The sequence below is a fragment of the Bombina bombina genome, chromosome 11 (genome assembly GCF_027579735.1).
Source record: "Bombina bombina isolate aBomBom1 chromosome 11, aBomBom1.pri, whole genome shotgun sequence".
In the NCBI taxonomy this organism is placed as follows: domain Eukaryota; kingdom Metazoa; phylum Chordata; class Amphibia; order Anura; family Bombinatoridae; genus Bombina; species Bombina bombina.
The window spans coordinates 28,659,074-28,678,822 of NC_069509.1; the positions used below are offsets into that span (position 1 = coordinate 28,659,074).

Below are 19,749 nucleotides of genomic sequence, written 5' to 3' on the forward strand. Positions count from 1 at the left end.
GGTTTAGAGGTTTATAACTTTAGTATAGTGGCGGCGACATTGGGGGTGGCAGATTAGGGGTTAATAAGTGTAGGTAGGTGTCGGCGATGTTGGGGGTGGCAGATTAGGGGTTAATAAATATAATGTAGGTGTCGGCGATGTTGGGGGCAGCAGATTAGGGGTGTTTAGACTTGGGGTTTATGTTAAGTTGTTAGGTGTAAACATAAATTTTCTTTCCCCATATGAATCAGTGGGGCAGTGTTACGGAGCTTTACGCTCCTTTATTGCAGGTGTTAGGCTTTTTTTCAGCCGACTCTCCCCATTGATGTCTATGGCGAAATTGGTGCGCGAGCACGTAAAACCAGCTCAAAGCAGCGCTGGTATTGGAGTGTGGTATGGAGTTCAATTTTGCTCAATGCTCACCTTCTTGCCTGCTAACGCCGGGGTTTATGATACCTGTAATAGCAGTGCTGTAGGAGGTGAGCGGTGGCAATAACTTGCAAGTTAGCACCGAGCAGCTCTTACCGCAAAACTCGTAATCTAGCCGTTAGACACTTTTTTACACAATATAGACATAGACACTTTTATACACAATATATGACATATATACTTATATACACAATTTAAACATGGACACTGAATTTACACATATAGACATAGACACTTATATTACACAATATTGATACAGATACTGATATACACAATGTAGACATAGATAATGATATAAACAATATAGATATAAACACTTATTTATAATATAGACATCAACACTTTTATGCACAATAACATAAATTATGCTTACCAGATAATTTCCTTTCTATCTTTATGAGGAGAGTCCACGGCTTCATTCCTTACTTGTGGGAATACAGAACCTGGCCACATGGAGGAGGCAAAGACACCCAGCCAAAAGCTTAAATACCTCCCCACTCCCCTCATCCCCCAGTCATTCTGCCGAGGGAACAAGCAAGTAGGAGAAATATCAGGGTATAAATGGTGCCAGAAAGGATAAAAAAAAAATTTGGTCCGCCCAATGGAGGAAACGGGCAGGAGCCATGGACTCTCATACAAATGGAAAGGAAACTATCTGGTAAGCATAATTTATGTTTTCCATCTTAATATGAGGAGAGTCCACGGCTTTATTCCTTACTTGTGGGAAACATATACCCAAGCTCTAGAGGACACTGAATAAAAACGGGAGGGTAAAAGAGAGGCAGACCCTATTCTGAGGGCACCACAGCCTGCAAAACCTTTCTCCCAAAAGCTGCTTCAGCCAAAGCAAAAACATCAATTTGTAAAACTTTGAAAAAGTATGTATGTAAGGAGGACCAGGTAGCTGCCCTACAAATCTACTCCATAGAGGCCTCATTCTTGAAGGTCCAAGAAGAAGCCACAGCTCTAGTTGATTGAGCCGTAATCCTCTGAGGAGGCTTATGTCCGCTATTTCATATGCTAATGCTAAGTGGATAATGCTCATCAACCAAAACTTTCTAGCTTGAATGAGAGTATCAATCACTCTCTCAGAAAACCCTCTCTTGGCTAGGACTAAGCGCTCAATCTCCACGCAGTTAGCCTCAGAGAATCTAGATTTTGATGAACAAAGGGACCCTGTTCCAGCAGATCTCTTCGACAAGGTTACCGCCATGGAGGAGATGATGACATCCCCACCAGGTCCGCAAACCACATCCTTCGTGGCCACCGATGGAGCAATTAGAATATTCAAAGTTTGCTCCTGCTTGATGCAGACCATTACCCCAAGGAAAAAGTGGTAACGGTGAAAAACTAGGTTGAACCCCCAGGTTACTGCTAAGGCATATATCAGCTCTGCCTGATGACCCCTGGACCGCTACCCGTATCTAGGTAGCTTGGTATTGAGTTTGGATGCCATGAGATCTATCTCCGGTGTCCACATCTGTTGCAAATCTCTGCAAACACCTCAGGATGGAAAGATCATTCCCCCGGATGAAACGATTGTCTGCTGAGAAAGTCCGCTTCCCAGTTGTCCACACCCGGAATGTGGATCGCTGACAGCGAGCAGTTGTAGGCCTCTGCCCATTCCAGAATCTGAGATACTTCCCTCATGGCTAGGGAGCTTCACTTTTCCCCCCTGATGGTTGATGTAAGCCACTGAGGTAATGTTGTCTGATTGGAATCTGATAAACAGAAGAGGCCAAGCCTTCAGAGCATTGAAGATCACTCGAAGTTCCAAAATGTTGATCAGGAGAAGAGATTCCTCTTGAGTCCGGCCCTGTGTCTTCCTGGCACCCCAAACAGCTCCCCATCCTGATAGACTTGCGTCCATAGTCACAATCTCCCAGAATGATCTTAAAAAGGATGTCCCCTGGGACAGGCAATCTGTACAGAGCCACCAAGAGAGCTATTCTCTCGACCGGTTGTCCAGAGAATCTGTTGGGATAGATCCAAGTGATCGCCGTTCCATTGCCTCAGCATGCATAACTGAAGAGGTCTGAGATGGAACCTGGCGAATGGAATGACATCTATGCTGGACACCATGAGCCCAATTACCTCCATACACCGGGCCACAGATGGCCTTATGGAGGTCTGGAGGGCAAGACAATTGGAAGTAATTTTGCAACGTATCTGGTCTGTAAGGAATATCTTCATGGATATGGAATCTATTATCGTGCCCAGGAATTCCACTCTTGTACTGGGAACCAGAGAACTCTTTCCTAAGGTTATCTTCCTTCCATGATTGAAGAAGAAGTAGAAGAGCTCTTGAATGGTCTTCTGCCAGTCCGGCAAGGACAGAGCCTGGACCAGAATGTTGTCCAAGTAAGGTGCTACTGCAATACCTCTGGATCTTGCACCAAGAGCAGAGCCCCTAGAACCTTTGTAGAGACTCTTGGAGCAGTAGCCAGACCAAAAGGAAGAGCTACAAACTGGAAGTGTTGGTCCAGAAAAGCGAATCTTAAGAACTTGAAGTGATCCTTGTGTATTGGCACATGAAGGTAAGCATCCTTCAAGTCTATCATAGTCATGAACTGTCCCTCTTGAACTAAGGGTAGGATAGACCTTATTGTCTCCATCTTGAACGATGGGACTGACAGAAACTTATTTAAGTATTTTAGGTCTAGAATCGGGCGAAACGTACCCTCCTTCTTTGGGACCACAAAAAGGTTTAAGTAGTACCCCAGACTTCTCTCTGCTAGAGGTACTGGCACAATTACTCCTAGGGAGGAGAGATCCCTCATGCACCCTAGAAAAGCATCTCGTTTTTCTGGTCTTGAAGATAGGTTTGATAAGAAGAATCTGCCCCTGGGTGGATGAGATTTGAAACCTATCCTGTAACCCTGAGCAATGACCTCCAGAACCCAAGGGTCTTGCACGTCTCCCATCCAAGCCTCCACAAAAAGAGATAGTATGCCCCCAACACGATCCAGCGACAGATCAGGGGCCGCCCCTTCATGCCAATTTTGTTTTGGCGGGCTTCTTGTTCTGCTTGGGATTTATTTCAAAATTGAGATGGTTTCCAAGTTCCCTTGGACTGATCAGATTTCTCAGAGGACTGCTGGCGTTGGGATTTATCTGAACGAAAGGGACGAAAATTAGGACCCTTTCCTTTAGGTTTATTCTTCTTATCCTGCTGTAGAAAGGCAACCTTTCCCTCAGTTACCGTGGATATGATAGAGTCCAGGCCTGGACCGAAAAGAATCTTCCCCTTAAATGGAAGGGAAAGTAATCTAGATTTTGAAGCCATGTCAGCAGACTAAGACTTCAGACACAGAGCCCTACGGGCTAGAACAGAAAAGCCTGATGTCTTAACATTCAAGCAAATAATCTGCATGTTTGCATCACAGATAAATTAATTAGCTACCCTCAAGACCTTAATTCTTTCCTGAATTTCATTGAGGGGAGCTTCCACCTCGATCATCTCTGACAGAGAGTCACACCAATAGGTAGCGGCTCCAGCCACCGCAGCAACCGCCCCTGCAGGTTGAAATGAATACCCCGTGTGCTGAAACATCTTTCTTAACAGAGTTTCTAGTTTCTTATCCATGAGCTCCTTAAACGACGAACTATTGTCAAGCGGGATAGTGGTGCACTTAGCAAGTGTCGAGATAGCTCCATCCACCTTGGGGACAGACCCCCACAACTCTAATTGAGAGTCAGGAACTGGGAACAATTTCTTAAAAGAAGGGGAAAAAGAGGAAGTCTTTCCCATTCATTCTTAATAATATTTGCCATCTTTACGGGAACCGGGAAAGTCTGTGGCACCACCCTGTCCTCATAAACCTTATCAAGCTTAGGAATAGAAGGTTCCTCAGGCAACTTAGGCTCCGGAACCTCTAAAGTAGCCAACACTTCCTTTAACAGAAAGCATAAGTGCTCAATCCTAAATCTAAAGTCTGATTCCTCTGCAGCCTGAGGCTTAGAAGCAGCCGATTCGGACCCAGAAAGAGCCTCCTCTGAAGTATCAGAGGCGTCTTCATCAGCGGATATTCTAGTATCAGATAAATCCAACAAGTTGGTAGATGATCCCTGGGAAGGATAGCAGTATTTAACCTTTTGCTTGTGCTTAGCAGGGCGAGGTAAAGCACTAAAGGCAGCAGACACTGCCGTTTGCAGCTGTTATGTAAAGTCTGGCAGTAAAAGGGCCCCTCCCAAAGGAGGATTAGTAGTGCAATGGGGAGATGCATGTGTAGAAGGAGATGATTACAGGGAATGCACCTCGCCGGACGGGGACCCCTCAGAGGTGGACGACTCAGTGGTACTAAACATCTTGGTCTTTTTAGATATAGCTACTTTATCAAGGCATGTGGAACATAATTGAGCAGGCGGGTATACCGTAGCCTCCTCACAATAAAAAGAGGTATTAGATTTAGGTAGAGAGGGAGTACTCTCTAATGCATCAGAGTCCTCCATAGCTTGCACTTTAAGATGGACTATATAAAAAAAATGGCACCTTTATACCCCCAAAGGCCGGGGCACTCACCACCTCCTATGACCCAGGCCCCACAGAGAAAACGCTTCTTCTTCTGTAAACTGCACGGTCAGGAAAGAGGAAGTTAATGAGGCCACACCCGGTTACATGGATTGCCATGCAGGACTGCCCCTGCTGCAGGAAGAAAAACGCGCCAAAAATGAAAGTAAAACCTGAATGTTCCCACATCTGCCAGAGCCTCATCTCACAGCATAAAACATAATAAAGCAAATCATGTATAAATCCCCCCTGTTCAATAATCCCCTTCCGGAGATATTAACCCTTGATTCCATACAGATAAAGGAGTCATACTGTGACCCTGTCTTCTTACGTTATCATATGAGATAAAATTAAACGATCTTACCGGATTCATCGCCGTGGAACAGACACACAGCCTCTCAAGTTTGACAGTCTTGTAGCATCGCACCTGACATGGACTTGAGTAATAGAAGCAGGCAGTGAAAATAGTCAACACTGATTGCTTAGGAGTTGTTAATACGAGTCTGGATGGTTTTGCAGAAAGACTCTCCCTGCATCTCCAGACCCTAACATTCGTCAATGCTCTCACTGAGAGGCTAACAAGACTACTTAAAACTCCAGTCCCATACCGAAGAGTACTATTCTCCATATGAGACTAAGCTGAATCTTCCAACACTTCTCTGCCATCCTCCTGTGACGAAAAGCAAAGAATGACAACGGGATGAGGGGAGTGGGGGAGGTATTTAAGCCTTTGGCTGGGGTGTTTTTGCTTCCTCCTGGTGGCCAGGTTCTGTATTCCCACAAGTAAGGAATGAAGCCGTGGACTGTCCTCATATTAAGATGAAAATAGACATAGACACGTATTTACACCATATAGACATGTATTTACACAATATAGACATAGACACTTTTATACACAATATAGAAATATATACTTATATACACAATATAAACATGGACACTTATTTACACAATATAGACATAAATACTAATATACACAATATAAACATGGACACTTAGTTACACAATATAGACATAGACACTTTTATACACAATATTGACACAATTCATTAAAATTATGGTAGAGATAAAAGTTAGAGATTAAAATCCTCCATGTCTCAAAAGTAAATCAATAAAATTTGTTGCAAAGGAAATTAGCACATCTAGGCAAGTATCCCCACTTGCTTTTCCCCAGTGAAACAATGTATATGGAGTTTAACTGGGAAAAGAAAGCGGGGATACTTGCTTAGATGTGCTAATTTCCTGTGCAACAAATTTTATTGATTTACTATATAGACACTTATATGTCCCTAATATAGTATTATTGAATGAGGGACAGATAGTAATATGTATAAGTGTAAATATAGTTAGAATAAAGAATGAAGATGTAAAAGATTAACAATAAAATCAATTTAAAAAAAGTAAAAAAATGTGATTATAATAAAAAAATAAAAAAAAAGTATATACTTTAGTGCCGGCACTAGATATAACAAAGTGTTACAATAAGATAAAATACAAATAGATATTGGCAGATGATACGCTTAGAGATGATCTGACAATCCGTACTAGTGTACACAGACTATTTAATAGCTTGCTTACTTAATATTGCTTGTTTAACTTGTTGCAAAAAAATGTAACAGACAATAATTGCCGTATTGGGAGAAAGTTCTTATCTAGTAAGATGGTTACAGAATTACCGTCTTTGATGTAGTGGATGTATCCGTTATTTGTTTGCAAAAAGTCCCGTGTCTTTATGCTATATTAATAAGCGCTCCGGTCTGAGAGATCGTGCAGTAATCCAGGTAAAGCACGTTTGTTGAAGATTGTCAGACCTAGTGAATGATATCGCTTGTGAAGAACAGTTCAGCATCCTCGAATGTTGGTGATACCAAAGGTGGAGCGGGTAGGTCCTGGGACCGAGGTATTTGCTGGCAGCTTTCGTCTCCTTAGTAGCTGTACCTACGGGTCCTGCTACCGGTTCCAGTGTGAGAGGTTAGGAGCTGGAACACCTTGTAACTTCGGTTAGGTCCCAGATATTTAGGCAGCTGAACAGACCAAATGTCTTTTAAATACAAACGGTGTACAGATCATGGGTGGGAAAATTAAGCAGATCTTGATAAAGGCCTACAGGGCTGAAACGCGTTGATTTGCTCTTTTATCTGACTTCTGCATTAAATATACTAACCGGTTACAGTAGGTGTGGTGCATGAAGCCGCTTGCCATACCTTGAGCGGAATATATATGCTTAATTTTCCCACCCATGATCTGTACACCGTTTGTATTTAAAAGACATTTGGTCTGTTCAGCTGCCTAAATATCTGGGACCTAACCGAAGTTACAAGGTGTTCCAGCTCCTAACCTCTCACACCGGAACCGGTAGCAGGACTCGTAGGTATAGCTACTAAGGAGACGAAAGCTGCCAGCAAATACCTCGGTCCCAGGACCTACCCGCTCCCCTTTGGTATCACCGACATTCGAGGACGCTGAACTGTGCTTCACAAGCGATATCATTCACTAGGTCTGACAATCTTCAACAAACGTGCTTTACCTGGATTACTGCACGATCTCTCAGACCGGAGCGCTTATTAATATAGCATAAAGACACGGGACTTTTTGCAAACAAATAACGGATACATCCACTACATCAAAGACGGTAATTCTGTAACCATCTTACTAGATAAGAACTTTCTCCCAATACAGCAATTATTGTCTGTTACATTTTTTTGCAACAAGTTAAACAAGCAATATTAAGTAAGCAAGCTATTAAATAGTCCGTGTACACTAGTACGGATTGTCAGCTCATCTCTAAGCGTATCATCTGCCAATATCTATTTGTATTTTATCTTATTGTAACACTTTGTTATATCTAGTGCCGGCACTAAAGTATATACTTTTTTTTTTTTATTATAATCAAATTTTTTTACTTTTATTAAATTGATTTTATTGTTAATCTTTTACATCTTCATTCTTTATTCTAACTATATTTACACTTATACATATTACTATCTGTCCCTCATTCAATAATACTATATTAGGGACATATGAGTTTTATCACACCGGATAGCTGATCTATCCACTTTACACCATATAGCTAGTTGTAGATACAACTTTTTAGCTAATTTGCATTGTCTGAATTAGTTCCACATTACCACCGCTCTAAGCTTTCAGTAGCGCTACCCATACCCCCCGTTTTTCCTTGCAACACTTTCTTTAGTATGCCTGCAGGGGTCAGGCCCTCAATTATGTTTCACGCTTACAAGTAGCATTACACTGCCATAAACATGGGCGATATACAAGGTAACATTTATAGGTATCAAATGGGTAGAGGTCCCTGCCCCCTTGTTTTTAATCATTTGTTTTATAATGTTTTAAAAACATTTCTGTACCGCTGGTATTCTTGACAGCAGAAGTCGTTCTAGGCAGCAAGAAGTTGACAATTGCAAAATTAAAAGCAGATCCACTGATTTCAAAGAAGTTAATCTTGTCACTCTCTGCTCTGTAAAGGGGCTGGTACATTTTTTCAGAATCCCAAAAAGCTACAACAAGTTTTTTTTAGCAATATATTAGTTTCACAAATACTGTTTTACTGAATTTTTCTCAATGTCATTGTAATCAGAAAAATACATATTATTCTTTACTAGAGGTTCTAAGACCCCTAAAAGAAATGCATATTAGAAAGATACATATATTGTTGCTCTCATACATTTTAAAGGCACACTAGCCACTTAAAGGGACAGTCAAGTCAAAATTAAACTTTTATGATTCAGATAGGGCATGCAATTTTAAAAAAAAACTTCCCAAATTACCTTTTTCCTCAAATCTGCTTTGTTCTCTTGATATTCTTTGTTGAAGGCAAATCCTAGGTAGGCTCATATATATATTTTTAAGCCCTCGAAAGCCGCCTCTTATCTCAGTGCATTTTATTAGCTTTTCACAACCAGACAGTGCTAGTTCATGTGTGCCATATAGATCACATTTTGCTCACTCCAATGGAGTTATGCATGAACCAGCACTTATTTGCTAAAATGCAAGTTTATAAAAAGCACCGTGATAAGGGGATAGTCTGCAGCGGCTTAGTGTTGATTTTTTTTTAGAATGCGTAATAAAGGGATTATCTATCTATTTAAACAATTAAAGTTTTCAAATAGACTCTCTTTAATACATTTCATGTACCTCCCTCGAATTATGGTGCAGCCATTTTGTAACCTAGGTTACCCTGAAGGTATCTGCAAGAGAGTTACTGCACATGTGCAAACACATAAATGACGGACTGCAGTGAAAACTAGATTTCAACATGGCAGCACCCTCAACTAGAGGATGGTGGAGAATTACCTACTGTAAATGCCATTCTTATAAAATGTATTTAGTGTTTAATGTCCCTTTAACTTACTATTGTTCCCTCAAATGTTTCCAAAGAAATGTATAGATGTGTGAGACTTAATTCTGGTTTTAGATCTCTTTATGTAATCAGGATCTAATACACGTGGTTTTCTATAACTTTATTCTGTCTCTGTAGTTTTGACTTTATCTCTAGCCACATCCTTCTCTGGAAGTTACATATTACACTATATAAGTGTTTGGGAAAATCAGTCATTCAACATTTGCCTACAGAACCAGTCAAAAGCCTCCTGTTGAAAGTAAGTAAATTGTTTGTATTGCAGACATTTACTATTTGTTAATTAGATTAATTGTAAAACTAACCACTTGATTACAATAGAGGTAATCTGTTGCAGCACAATAATAAATAATATTTCATTTCCAGAGGCATTTTACAAGTATTTTGCCATGATACAGAGGACCACAGTGGCATAATTTTGTCACTCATGGAGGTACTAAATTAGTGTGTGACAATTTATTGCAAACATGAAATGTACAGATTTGTTAAAGCATGATGTTTTGTTTTGTTATTATTATCTCCTTCTAAGTTTGTGTCTAACCACCACAAAAAGATTAAACATGTACATAGAGTCCTGCTCTGTAATACATCCTATTCAAATCAGCAAATATTTTGAAACGGCTCGCTTGCACTGAAGATTCAGTGGACGGCGGCGACTGTATGAAGAGGACGCTCCTCCCCGGATGTCTTGAAGGATGGACCCGCTCTGCACCATGATGAAGATAGAAGATGCCACCTGGATGAAGATAGAAGATGCCGTCTGGATGGATGAAGACCTCGCTGCCTGGATGAAGACTTTTCGCTGCCTGGATGTCCGGACTTCGAAAACTGTAAGTGGATTATCGGGGGTTAGTTTTAGTTTTTTTTAAACTTTTTTTGGATGTTTTTTTTTTATATTAGGGTTTGGGCCTTCTTAAAAGAATGAAAAAGAGCTGAATACCCTTTTAAGAGCAATGCCCATACAAATGCCCTTTTTAGGTTTTTGTTAGAGTTAGGTCTTTTATTTTGGTGGGTTGGTTGGGTGGTGGGTTTTATTGTTGGGGGGGTCTTTGCATTTTTTATAGGGAAAAGAGCTGATTTATTTAGGGCAATGCCTTACAAAAGGCCCTTTTAAGGGCTATTGGTAGTTTATTGTAGGCTAGGTTTTTTTTTATTTTGGGAGGCTTTTTTATAGGGCTATTAGATTAGGTGTAATTGTTTTAATTTTGGATATTTTTGTTTGTTATTTTTCGTAATTTAGTGTTTGTTATTTTTTGTAATTTAGTGTTAGTTATTTTTTGTAATTTAGTATTTTTACATCACAGAAACCTGAGATTTTAACAGGGGTGAGTAGACTTTTTATATCCACTGTATATATATATATATATATATATATATATATATATATATATATATATATATATTTACAAATATATACCGGTAACTCAATTAAGTTACCTTTAAGCAAATGGATTAGGATAACCTAATTATACCCGTCCACCTGTGCAGGGAGAGTCATGGGTTAATTATTGCAAAGAAAAAAAACAAATTAGTGACTCTTAACCCAGAACATAAGTATTAACAAAAAATAAAATTGGACTAGGTTGAAGGAACATACGGTAAACCAGGTTGCTGATAAACATGTATTATTTATTTCTTCCAAAAATTAAATTGCTATTCCATATGATAAATGGCAACAATACAAAAACAACACTGAGTCCCAAATAAATATATAGGATTGTTGTTAACACCTTATCCTATATATTGAACCCTTAGAGGCCTCTAATACACAAGTCACAGTGTCCATTACAGTTCATGGATAAATTGTAAATCTTTCCCATATAGTGATCTTTTTAAATACAGGCCTTTATGATCCGCAAAGTAACAGGAACAGTTCACATCAACAATATTTCACAGAGCAAATTCTTGGAACTTGAACTTGTTAGGATAATAGATTTGGATGGGTTGTCACCGCTATAAATCACCAGCAGGTTAACTAGACAGTAGGAGGGTAGCACACCTAAGAAATTGCTTAGGGTTAATTGCGGTTCCGTAATTATTGTATCCAGACGAACATCCCTTGTATACAGTTCATTTAGATACTGTCAACATTTGTCATATATGTGATACCTTTCCAAAAAATTATTCCATATATTCACCATGACTGAGTTCCTTTCTCCAAAAGGCACTTAGTGGTTACCCACGCATTACCGCTCTTCACTGTGCGGCTGAATTACCAGGGCTTGATTTCACTGGTGCTCAGAGTATAGACCGAGGCGGTCAGCTGATACCCCTCTAATCGATTGCAGCTACACGCGTTTCACCCATTGGTACACAGGCTTCTTCTGGCTGAGTCGTAACTTTAGTAATAAATCTCATGCATATTATGTGCAAAGTGATACATTTAAAGTTATGAATTGAGAGTTTATAAGTCATTAGTTGGTAGAAGGGGAAAAAGTATTATCTAGGAATATATGTGTATGAAAGTTGAATTCTTGTCTATATTCCACTGCCGTAAGAGGATAAAAATAAATTGTAAATATTGTAAAGATTCATGGCAACAAATGTAACTAATAGTACTAACACAATTTCAACCCGGGAACATAATAGAAAAAGAGGAGGAGTTTTTAGGCAGACATAAACTGTGGGATGTCTGCAACTAATTACGACTCAGCTGGAAGAAGCTCATGTACCAATGGGTGAAACGCGCGTAGCTGCAATCGATTGGAGGGGTATCAGCTGACCGCCTCGATCTATACTCTGAGCACCAGTGAAATCAAGCCCTGGTAATTCAGCCACATACAGGAACGGTGAAGAGCGGTAAGACGTGGGTAACCACTAAGTGCCTTTTGGAGAACGGAACTCAGTCATGGTGAATATATGGAATCATTTTTTGGAAAGCTACCGCATATATGACAAATGTTGACAGTATCTAAATGAACTGCATACAAGGGAGGTTTGTCTGGATATAATTATTACGGAACCGCAATTAGCCCTAAGCAATTTCTTAGGTGTGCTAGGGGAGAGAGATAGAGAGATAGAGAGGGGAGAGAGATAGAGAGGGGATAGAGAGAGGGGGGAGAGAGAGAGAGAGGAGGGGAGAGAAATAGAGAGGAGGGGAGAGAGAGAGGGGGGGAGAGAGAGAGAGAGAGAGGGGGAGAGAGAGGGGGAGAGAGAGAGAGAGAGGGGGGGGAGAGAGAGGGGGAGAGAGGGGGGAGAGAGATGGGTGGGGGAGAGAAAGGGGGGAGAGAGAGCAAAAGAGAGTGGGGGAGAGAGAGCGCAAAAGAGAGGGGAGTGAGAGCGCAAAAGAGGGGGGAGAGAGCGCAAAAGAGAGGGGGAGAGAGAGAGAGCAAAAGAGGGGGAAGAGAGAGAGAGAGAGCACAAAAGAGAGGGGGGAGAGAGAGCGCAAAAGAGAGGGGGGGAGAGAGAGAGAGGGGGAGAGAGCGCAAAAGAGATGGGAGAGAGAGAGCGCAAAAGAGATGGAGGAGAGAGAGAGCGCAAAAGAGAGGGGAAGAGAGAGAGCGCAAAAGAGAGGGGGGAGAGAGCACAAAGGAGAGTGGGGAGAGAGAGAGCGCAAAAGAAGGGGGAGAGAGAGCGCAAAAGAGGGGGAGAGAGAGAGCGCAAAAGAAAGGGGAGAGAGAGAGAGGGGGGGAGAGAGCGCAAAAGAGATGGGGAGAGAGAGCGCAAAAGAGAGGGAGAGAGAGAGCAAAAAAGAGAGGGGGGGAGAGAGAGAGCGCAAAAGAGGGGGGGAGAGAGAGCGCAAAAGAGGGGGGAGAGAGAGAGCACAAAAGAGAGGGGGGAAGAGCGCAAAAGAGAGGGGGAGAGAGTGCAAAAGAGAGGGGGGGAGTGAGAACGCAAAAGAGAGGGGGGAGAGAAAGAGCCAAAGAGAGGGGGGAGAGAGAGCGCAAAAGATAGGGGGGGAGAGCACAAAAGAGAGGGGAGAGAGAGAGCGCAAAAGAGAGGGGGAGAGAGAGAGCGCAAAAGAGAGGGGGGAGAGAGAGAGCAAAAAAGAGAGGGGGGAGAGAGAGAGTGCAAAAGAGGGGGGGGGGAGAGAGCGCAAAAGAGGGGGGAGAGAGAGAGCACAAAAGAGAGGGGGGGGGGGAGAGCGCAAAAGAGAGGGGGGGAGAGAGTGCAAAAGAGAGGGGGGGAGAGAAAGTGCAAAAGAGAGGGGGAGAGAGAGAACGCAAAAGAGAGGGGGGGAGAGAAAGCGCAAAAGAGAGGGGGAGAGAGAGCGCAAAAGATAGGGGGGGAGAGCACAAAAGAGAGGGGAGAGAGAGAGCACAAAAGAGAGGGGGGAAAGAGAGAGCACAAAAGAGAGGGGATAGAGAGGGGGAGAGAGAGAGGGGGAGAGAGCGCAAAAGAGATGGGAGAGAGAGCGCAAAAGAGATGGAGGAGAGAGAGAGCGCAAAAGAGATGGTGGAGAGAGAGTTCAAAAGAGAGGGGGGAGAGAGCGCAAAAGAGAGTGGGGAGAGAGAGAGCGCAAAAGAGGGGGGAGAGAGAGCGCAAAAGAGGGGGAGAGAGAGAGCGCAAAAGAGAGGGGAGAGAGAGGGAGGAGAGAGCGCAAAAGAGATGGTGGAGAGAGAGCGCAAAAGAGATGGAGGAGAGAGAGAGCGCAAAAGAGAGGGGGAGAGAGAGAGCACAAAAGAGAGGGGGGAGAGAGAGCAAAAAAGAGAGGGGGAGAGAGAGTGCAAAAGAGGGGGGAGAGAGAGAGCACAAAAGAGAGGGGGGAAGAGCGCAAAAGAGAGGGGGGAGAGAGCGCAAAAGAGAGGGGGGAGAGAGAGCGCAAAAGAGAAGGGGGGAGAGAGAATGCAAAAGAGATGGGGGAGAGAGCACAAAAGAGAGGGGGGGAGAGAGAGCGCAAAAGAGAGGGGAGAGAGAGAGATCGCAAAAGAGAGGGGGAGAGAGAGCGCAAAACAGGGGAGAGAGAGAGCACAAAAGAGAGGGGAGAGAGAGAGGGGGAGAGAGAGCAAAAGAGATGGGGGAGAGAGAGCGCAAAAGAGATGGAGGAGAGAGAGCGCAAAAGAGAGGGGAGAGAGCGTAAAAGAGAGGGGGAGAGAGAAAGCACAAAAGAGAGGGGGAAAGAGAGAGCACAAAAGAGAGGGGAGAGAGAGGGGGAGAGAGAGAGAGGGGGAGAGAGCGCAAAAGAGATGGGAGAGAGAGCGCAAAAGAGATGGAGGAGAGAGAGCGCAAAAGAGAGGGGGGAGAGAGCGCAAAAGAGAGTGGTGAGAGAGAGAGCGCAAAAGAGGGGGGAGAGAGAGCGCACCAGATCAATGTCTATTTGTACAACTGGATCAAGCAAGTGAAATGAAAACATGTGTATAAGGTTATCACAAAGAAATAAACTGATTTTCCATGGGTATTTCAGAATTTGAGGAGACTGTTGTAAGCCCTATTGTCTAAAGTTTTCTACTCAGCAGAAATTATCTAAAAAATTAAATTTTTCAGTGCTACAAAGTTCTGATTCTGAAAAGGCAATTTTTATCTTGAGAACCATTGTGTCAAGATTGTGACTGAGACACATGTAATAAAGTGCTCAATAAAATAAGCAGTTTAAAAATCTTATTGAAGGTACAAAGTAATAGTAATTAAAGGATGTGTTAGAAATTTCATTAAAGGCACAGTCTACACCAAAATGTTGATTGTTTAAAAAGATAGATAATCCCTTTATTACCCATTTCCCCCGTTTTGCATGACCAACACTGTTATATTAATACACTTTTTACCACTGTGATTACCTTGTACTTTTGACAGACTTGAATTTCAGCCAATCAGTGTTGACTCATAATTTACTATGGAAAAGAGGTGATAGACTGCGCTGGAAAAAGAGGGTATGACAGGTGAGTTAAGATAGGACTTCCTTTAATGGTCCCAGTGAAAGAGTTTAGTATGCAAAGAGAAAACACACCAGCGCCAAAGAATGGCTAAAATACCCTAAAGAACACAGAGTCTATGTATAAATGAATAAAGGTATATATTTATTACTGAACTTTAAACATAATTATATATATGTTATGTTTAAAGTTCAGTAATAAATATATACCTTTATTCATTTATACATAGACTCTGTGTTCTTTAGGGTATTTTAGCCATTCTTTGGCGCTGGTGTGTTTTCTCTTTGCATACTAAATTGACTCATAATTTACTCCATGGGAGTTAGCTAAATATTATCTTTATGACACACATGAACTAGCACCGTCTAGTTGTGAAAAACTGTCAAAATGCACTAAGATAAGAGGTGTTCTTCAAAGGCTTAGAAATTAGTATATGAGCCTACCTAGGTTTAGCTTTCAACAATGAATACCAAGAGAACAAAGCAAATTTGATGATAAAAGTAAATTGAAAAGTTGTTTAAAATTGCATGCCGTATCTAAATCATGAAAGTTTAATTTTGACTTGACTGTCCCTGTAAAGTGAAGCGGTATTTAGCGCTCCCGCAGAAGCATAAGCACCACTAGATGTAAGCTTTATGCGCTCGTCGGATAGTGCGCATGTTACAAGTTGAAAATAAATTGTTTGCATGTGAGCAAAACCTGAGAGGAGCAAAATCCAGTACTTTGTATACAGCGACCACATTAACTTCTTCTCCCCATAGACTTCACCATGGACCTGGGGCGTGATCCGATATACGGCGTAGTTTTCGGTGCAAGCGAGGGAACCCGCCCGTAATTTCACCTCGCAACTCGACATATCCAATATACTGCGCCGTCAGATGCTAAACTGGCGTAAGTAGGAAAAACCGGTGATCAGCTAAAATGTGCGCAAATACACAGTACTTACGCCAGTATTTTGTTCACGTAAACTCTCAATAAAGTGTAGTTTTATGCAAATTAGGCTACGAATCGTAGAAACTAACCACCAGTTCTAAAAGATGCGCCATGTAATTACGACATTCAAAAATCATACTTAAACCCCTGCACAGCCGCCATTTTCTTTTATGTGTTTGGTTGGTTCTTGGAGCTACAGCACACTACAGTGAGTAGGAGAATGTGGTTAGAGTAGAGAGAGAGGCGCATTGCATATATTTAGTTAGGTCGGATTTGGTGGATTTGTTAAGCTTGTACATTACTGTCACTTTTTTACATATTGCACACATTTTGCATACACACATATACAAAATACACAACACTTTTTTTTTCTAACACCTTACACATTTTATTTATCTTTTACAGTGTGAAAGGCTGAGTGTTTGGTTGTGATTGTGTGTGATTGAAGTGGGAGTGAGTGTGAGTGTGTGAGTGTGTGTAGTGTGAGGATGTCAGGGAGAGCTAGGGCGGGGGGTAGGAGGGAAGGGGAGTTGCAGGGAGAGGATTATGGTCAGGAAGAGCAGCAGGGTCCCCGTCAGGGAGTCAGTGGGGTGGGGAGAGGGAGACTTAGAAGGGAGGATGGGAGTGGGGTTGCCCCAAGGCCAGACACACTCAGTAGAAGAGGGATAGAGGGTGCACATGGGGATAGAAGGGGGGAGGAGGGAGAGGATAGGGAGGGACCCACACCAGGGACATCCCAGGGAGGGAGCCAGGCGGCCCAGGACGAGGAGCGTATGAGGTGCCCCAATTTCACCTTTGCTGAAAACCTCGCTCTAGTCCAGGCCGTCCTGGAGAACCATACCGCCCTTTTTGGCCAAGAGAAGGGCAAAGGAGTTGCCCGTAGGCATAAAGATGCCTGGCTGAAGGTGGAGGAGGCAGTTAATGGTGTGTCCCAGCAGAGGAGGACTGTGGATGGCCTAAAGAAAAGGTGGAATGATTGTAAGAGGAGAGTCAAGGAGAAGATGGGCCAAGAAGCAATGTCCCAGAGGGCAACAGGAGGTGGGCCTCACCAGGAGGCAGAATATAACGAGTGGCAGGAGCTCATTCGTAGGTCCCTGAGCGTCACAGCAGTCCGTGGACTTCCAGGGGCTCGTGACTCAGGGATTGCAACATCAGCGCAGCATGCTGGTGAGTAACATCCCACACACCAGTATTATATGTATTTGAGATATAACATCCTATAATGTCACACATTCATGTACACAATGAGGAGCATGGTATTTGGCCTACTAACAAAAACATCTACAATTAGATTTCACATTAAAGGGACATTAAAACAAATCTTTTTATTTCATTATTCAGATAGAGAATACAGTTTTAAACAACATCCCAATTTACTTCTATTATCTAATTTCCTTCATTATTTTGTTATTCTTTGTATATTAAATATCAATGCACATGGGTGAGGCAATCACACGAGGCATTGATGTGCAGCCACCAATCAGCAGCTTCTGAGCCTATCTAGATATGCTTTTCAGCTAAGAATATCAAGAAAATGAAGCAAATTAGGTAATGGAAGTAAATTACAAAGTTGTTTAAAATTGCATGCTCTAGCTGAATCATGAAAGAATAAAAATGGGTTTAATGTCCATTTAAAGCTACTTAACACATTGAAATTCATGATATGAGGTGGAATAGTGAAATACTAACATGTCTCAGAGTAACACAGGCCACAAGCCACATGTAGAGTTTTCAGTAAATGGACACTATAGTCATCACAACCATAGTGTCACTTAAAGAACACATTTTCACCATCACTGACATGTACACAGAACTATTGTATGAAACACATACATGTATACTTAGCATATTAAAAACCCTCATATCACAAATCTCAATGTGCACATGCATGTTATAGAGTTTGACATGAGAATGTGTATAGGCCCTAGCATGTACATTGTATGCCCACATGGATATATATCTGACTGTACTAATCCCTCTCATCATTTGACTCCTCCACAGAACCTCCAGTCACCAGGGTGCAAACGCCCATGCATCCACCTCCACCACCGCCACAAAGAATTTCTCCACCTCGACCACCGGTCCAGAGAGTCCAGCAAGAGTATGCTCGCAGGCATGAGCTGGGTTGGACTGCCTCTATTGACAATCCAGATGTCATGCTGCCAGCATTGCAAGAGGATACCTGGCAGGAGCCCTGGCCGGAGGACTATTCCTTTGGCTTGGAGGGGGAGCCAAGTCAGCCCCGAAGGGTAGATGCCTTTACCCCCCCCCACCAATATCAAGCCAGTCAGGGATTATACCACCAGGCTGAGTGGGTGCACACCAGCCGGCAATGGGACTACCAGTCCATCTGGAGATCTCTACCATCTGCTTCGCTTGGAAGAGCTCCAGCATCTGAGAAGGAGCATAGAGCTGTCATCATCCCTCAGGCAGCACCGCCTGTGATCCCTCCGGCAGCACCAGCAGCTGTGATCCCTCCGGCAGCACCAGCAGCTGTGATCCCTCCGGCAGCACCAGCAGCTGTGATCCCTCCGGCAGCACCAGCAGCTGTGATCCCTCCGGCAGCACCAGCAGCTGTGATCCCTCCGGCAGCACCAGCAGCTGTGATCCCTCCGGCAGCACCAGCAGCTGTGATCCCTCCGGCAGCACCAGCAGCTGTGATCCCTCCGGCAGCACCAGCAGCTGTGATCCCTCCGGCAGCACCAGCAGCTGTGATCCCTCCGGCAGCACCAGCAGCTGTGATCCCTCCGGCAGCACCAGCAGCTGTGATCCCTCCGGCAGCACCAGCAGCTGTGATCCCTCCGACAGCACCAGCAGCTGAGGATATTGAAGTTGAAAGAGCAGATAGAGGTGAACCTGCGCCTAGAGTCCCTGCTGGGGAAGAGCCTATAGATCCTCTCACTTCCGCCATGGGCGATGAATACATTGCCCTCCAGAGGAGGCAAACATCAACCTGCGAGAGAATGCAGAGAGACCAACGCAGGTTTTACAGGAGCCAACAGACTTTACAACAGCGTTCCATTGAGCTGCAACGAGACATGGCAGCATCTTTGAGTGGTATCGTCCAGAATCAATCTCAGATGCTGAGAGTTATTTCGGACATGCAGATGCAGAGTGACAACAGATGGAGGGAACAAAACCAACTGTTGGGTGTGTTGGTGGAGCATTTCACACACCAGCAGGACATTGCCTCCAGCCTCTCATCTGTGGCCAGCACTCCTGCAGGATCCTCTGAATCCACACAACCCAGGAGAGGCAGGAGACCCACTCCAGGCCCCTCAGCCCCCTCATCTAAGAAGCCTAAAAAAAAAAAAATATTGTTATATTTCATCCTAAATCCTGTCCTCTGTTATTTACCATATAATTGTCATCCACATCCATGTGAGGGGTGTTTTAGTACACTAATATCTTTGAAAAATATAATAAGGCCTGTGTGGAAATGGCCCAGAAAAGGTAATATCATGTTTATGACATATTCATGTTCTCTAAACCACATCACATAGTTGTGTATGAAGGGTACATATAGTGATATTCACTTTTAAGATGTAAATCAAGGTTTCTCACATCCAATAGAAATTGACCCATGTGCAGGGATAGGCACGAGCCAAGGCTGTGGCGGACATTTTCTAAGGTAAAGAGTTTTAGTGAAGGACACCTTGCCTATCCCTGCACATGGGTATATATATCTAAATAATAATGTTTTTACAGAAGGT

General features: G+C 43.0%; 1 protein-coding gene across 1 annotated transcript in view; it reads left to right on the plus strand.

The window, feature by feature from the left end:
* Positions 1-1,031: 1,031 nt before the first annotated feature.
* LOC128641615 (perforin-1-like) overlaps positions 1,032-19,749 on the plus strand; it is a 44,339-nt gene continuing 25,621 nt past the window's right edge. The window contains exon 1 of the mRNA XM_053694153.1: positions 1,032-1,066. Coding sequence (XP_053550128.1) covers positions 1,032-1,066 — 35 coding nt within the window. The remainder of the gene's footprint in view (positions 1,067-19,749) is intronic.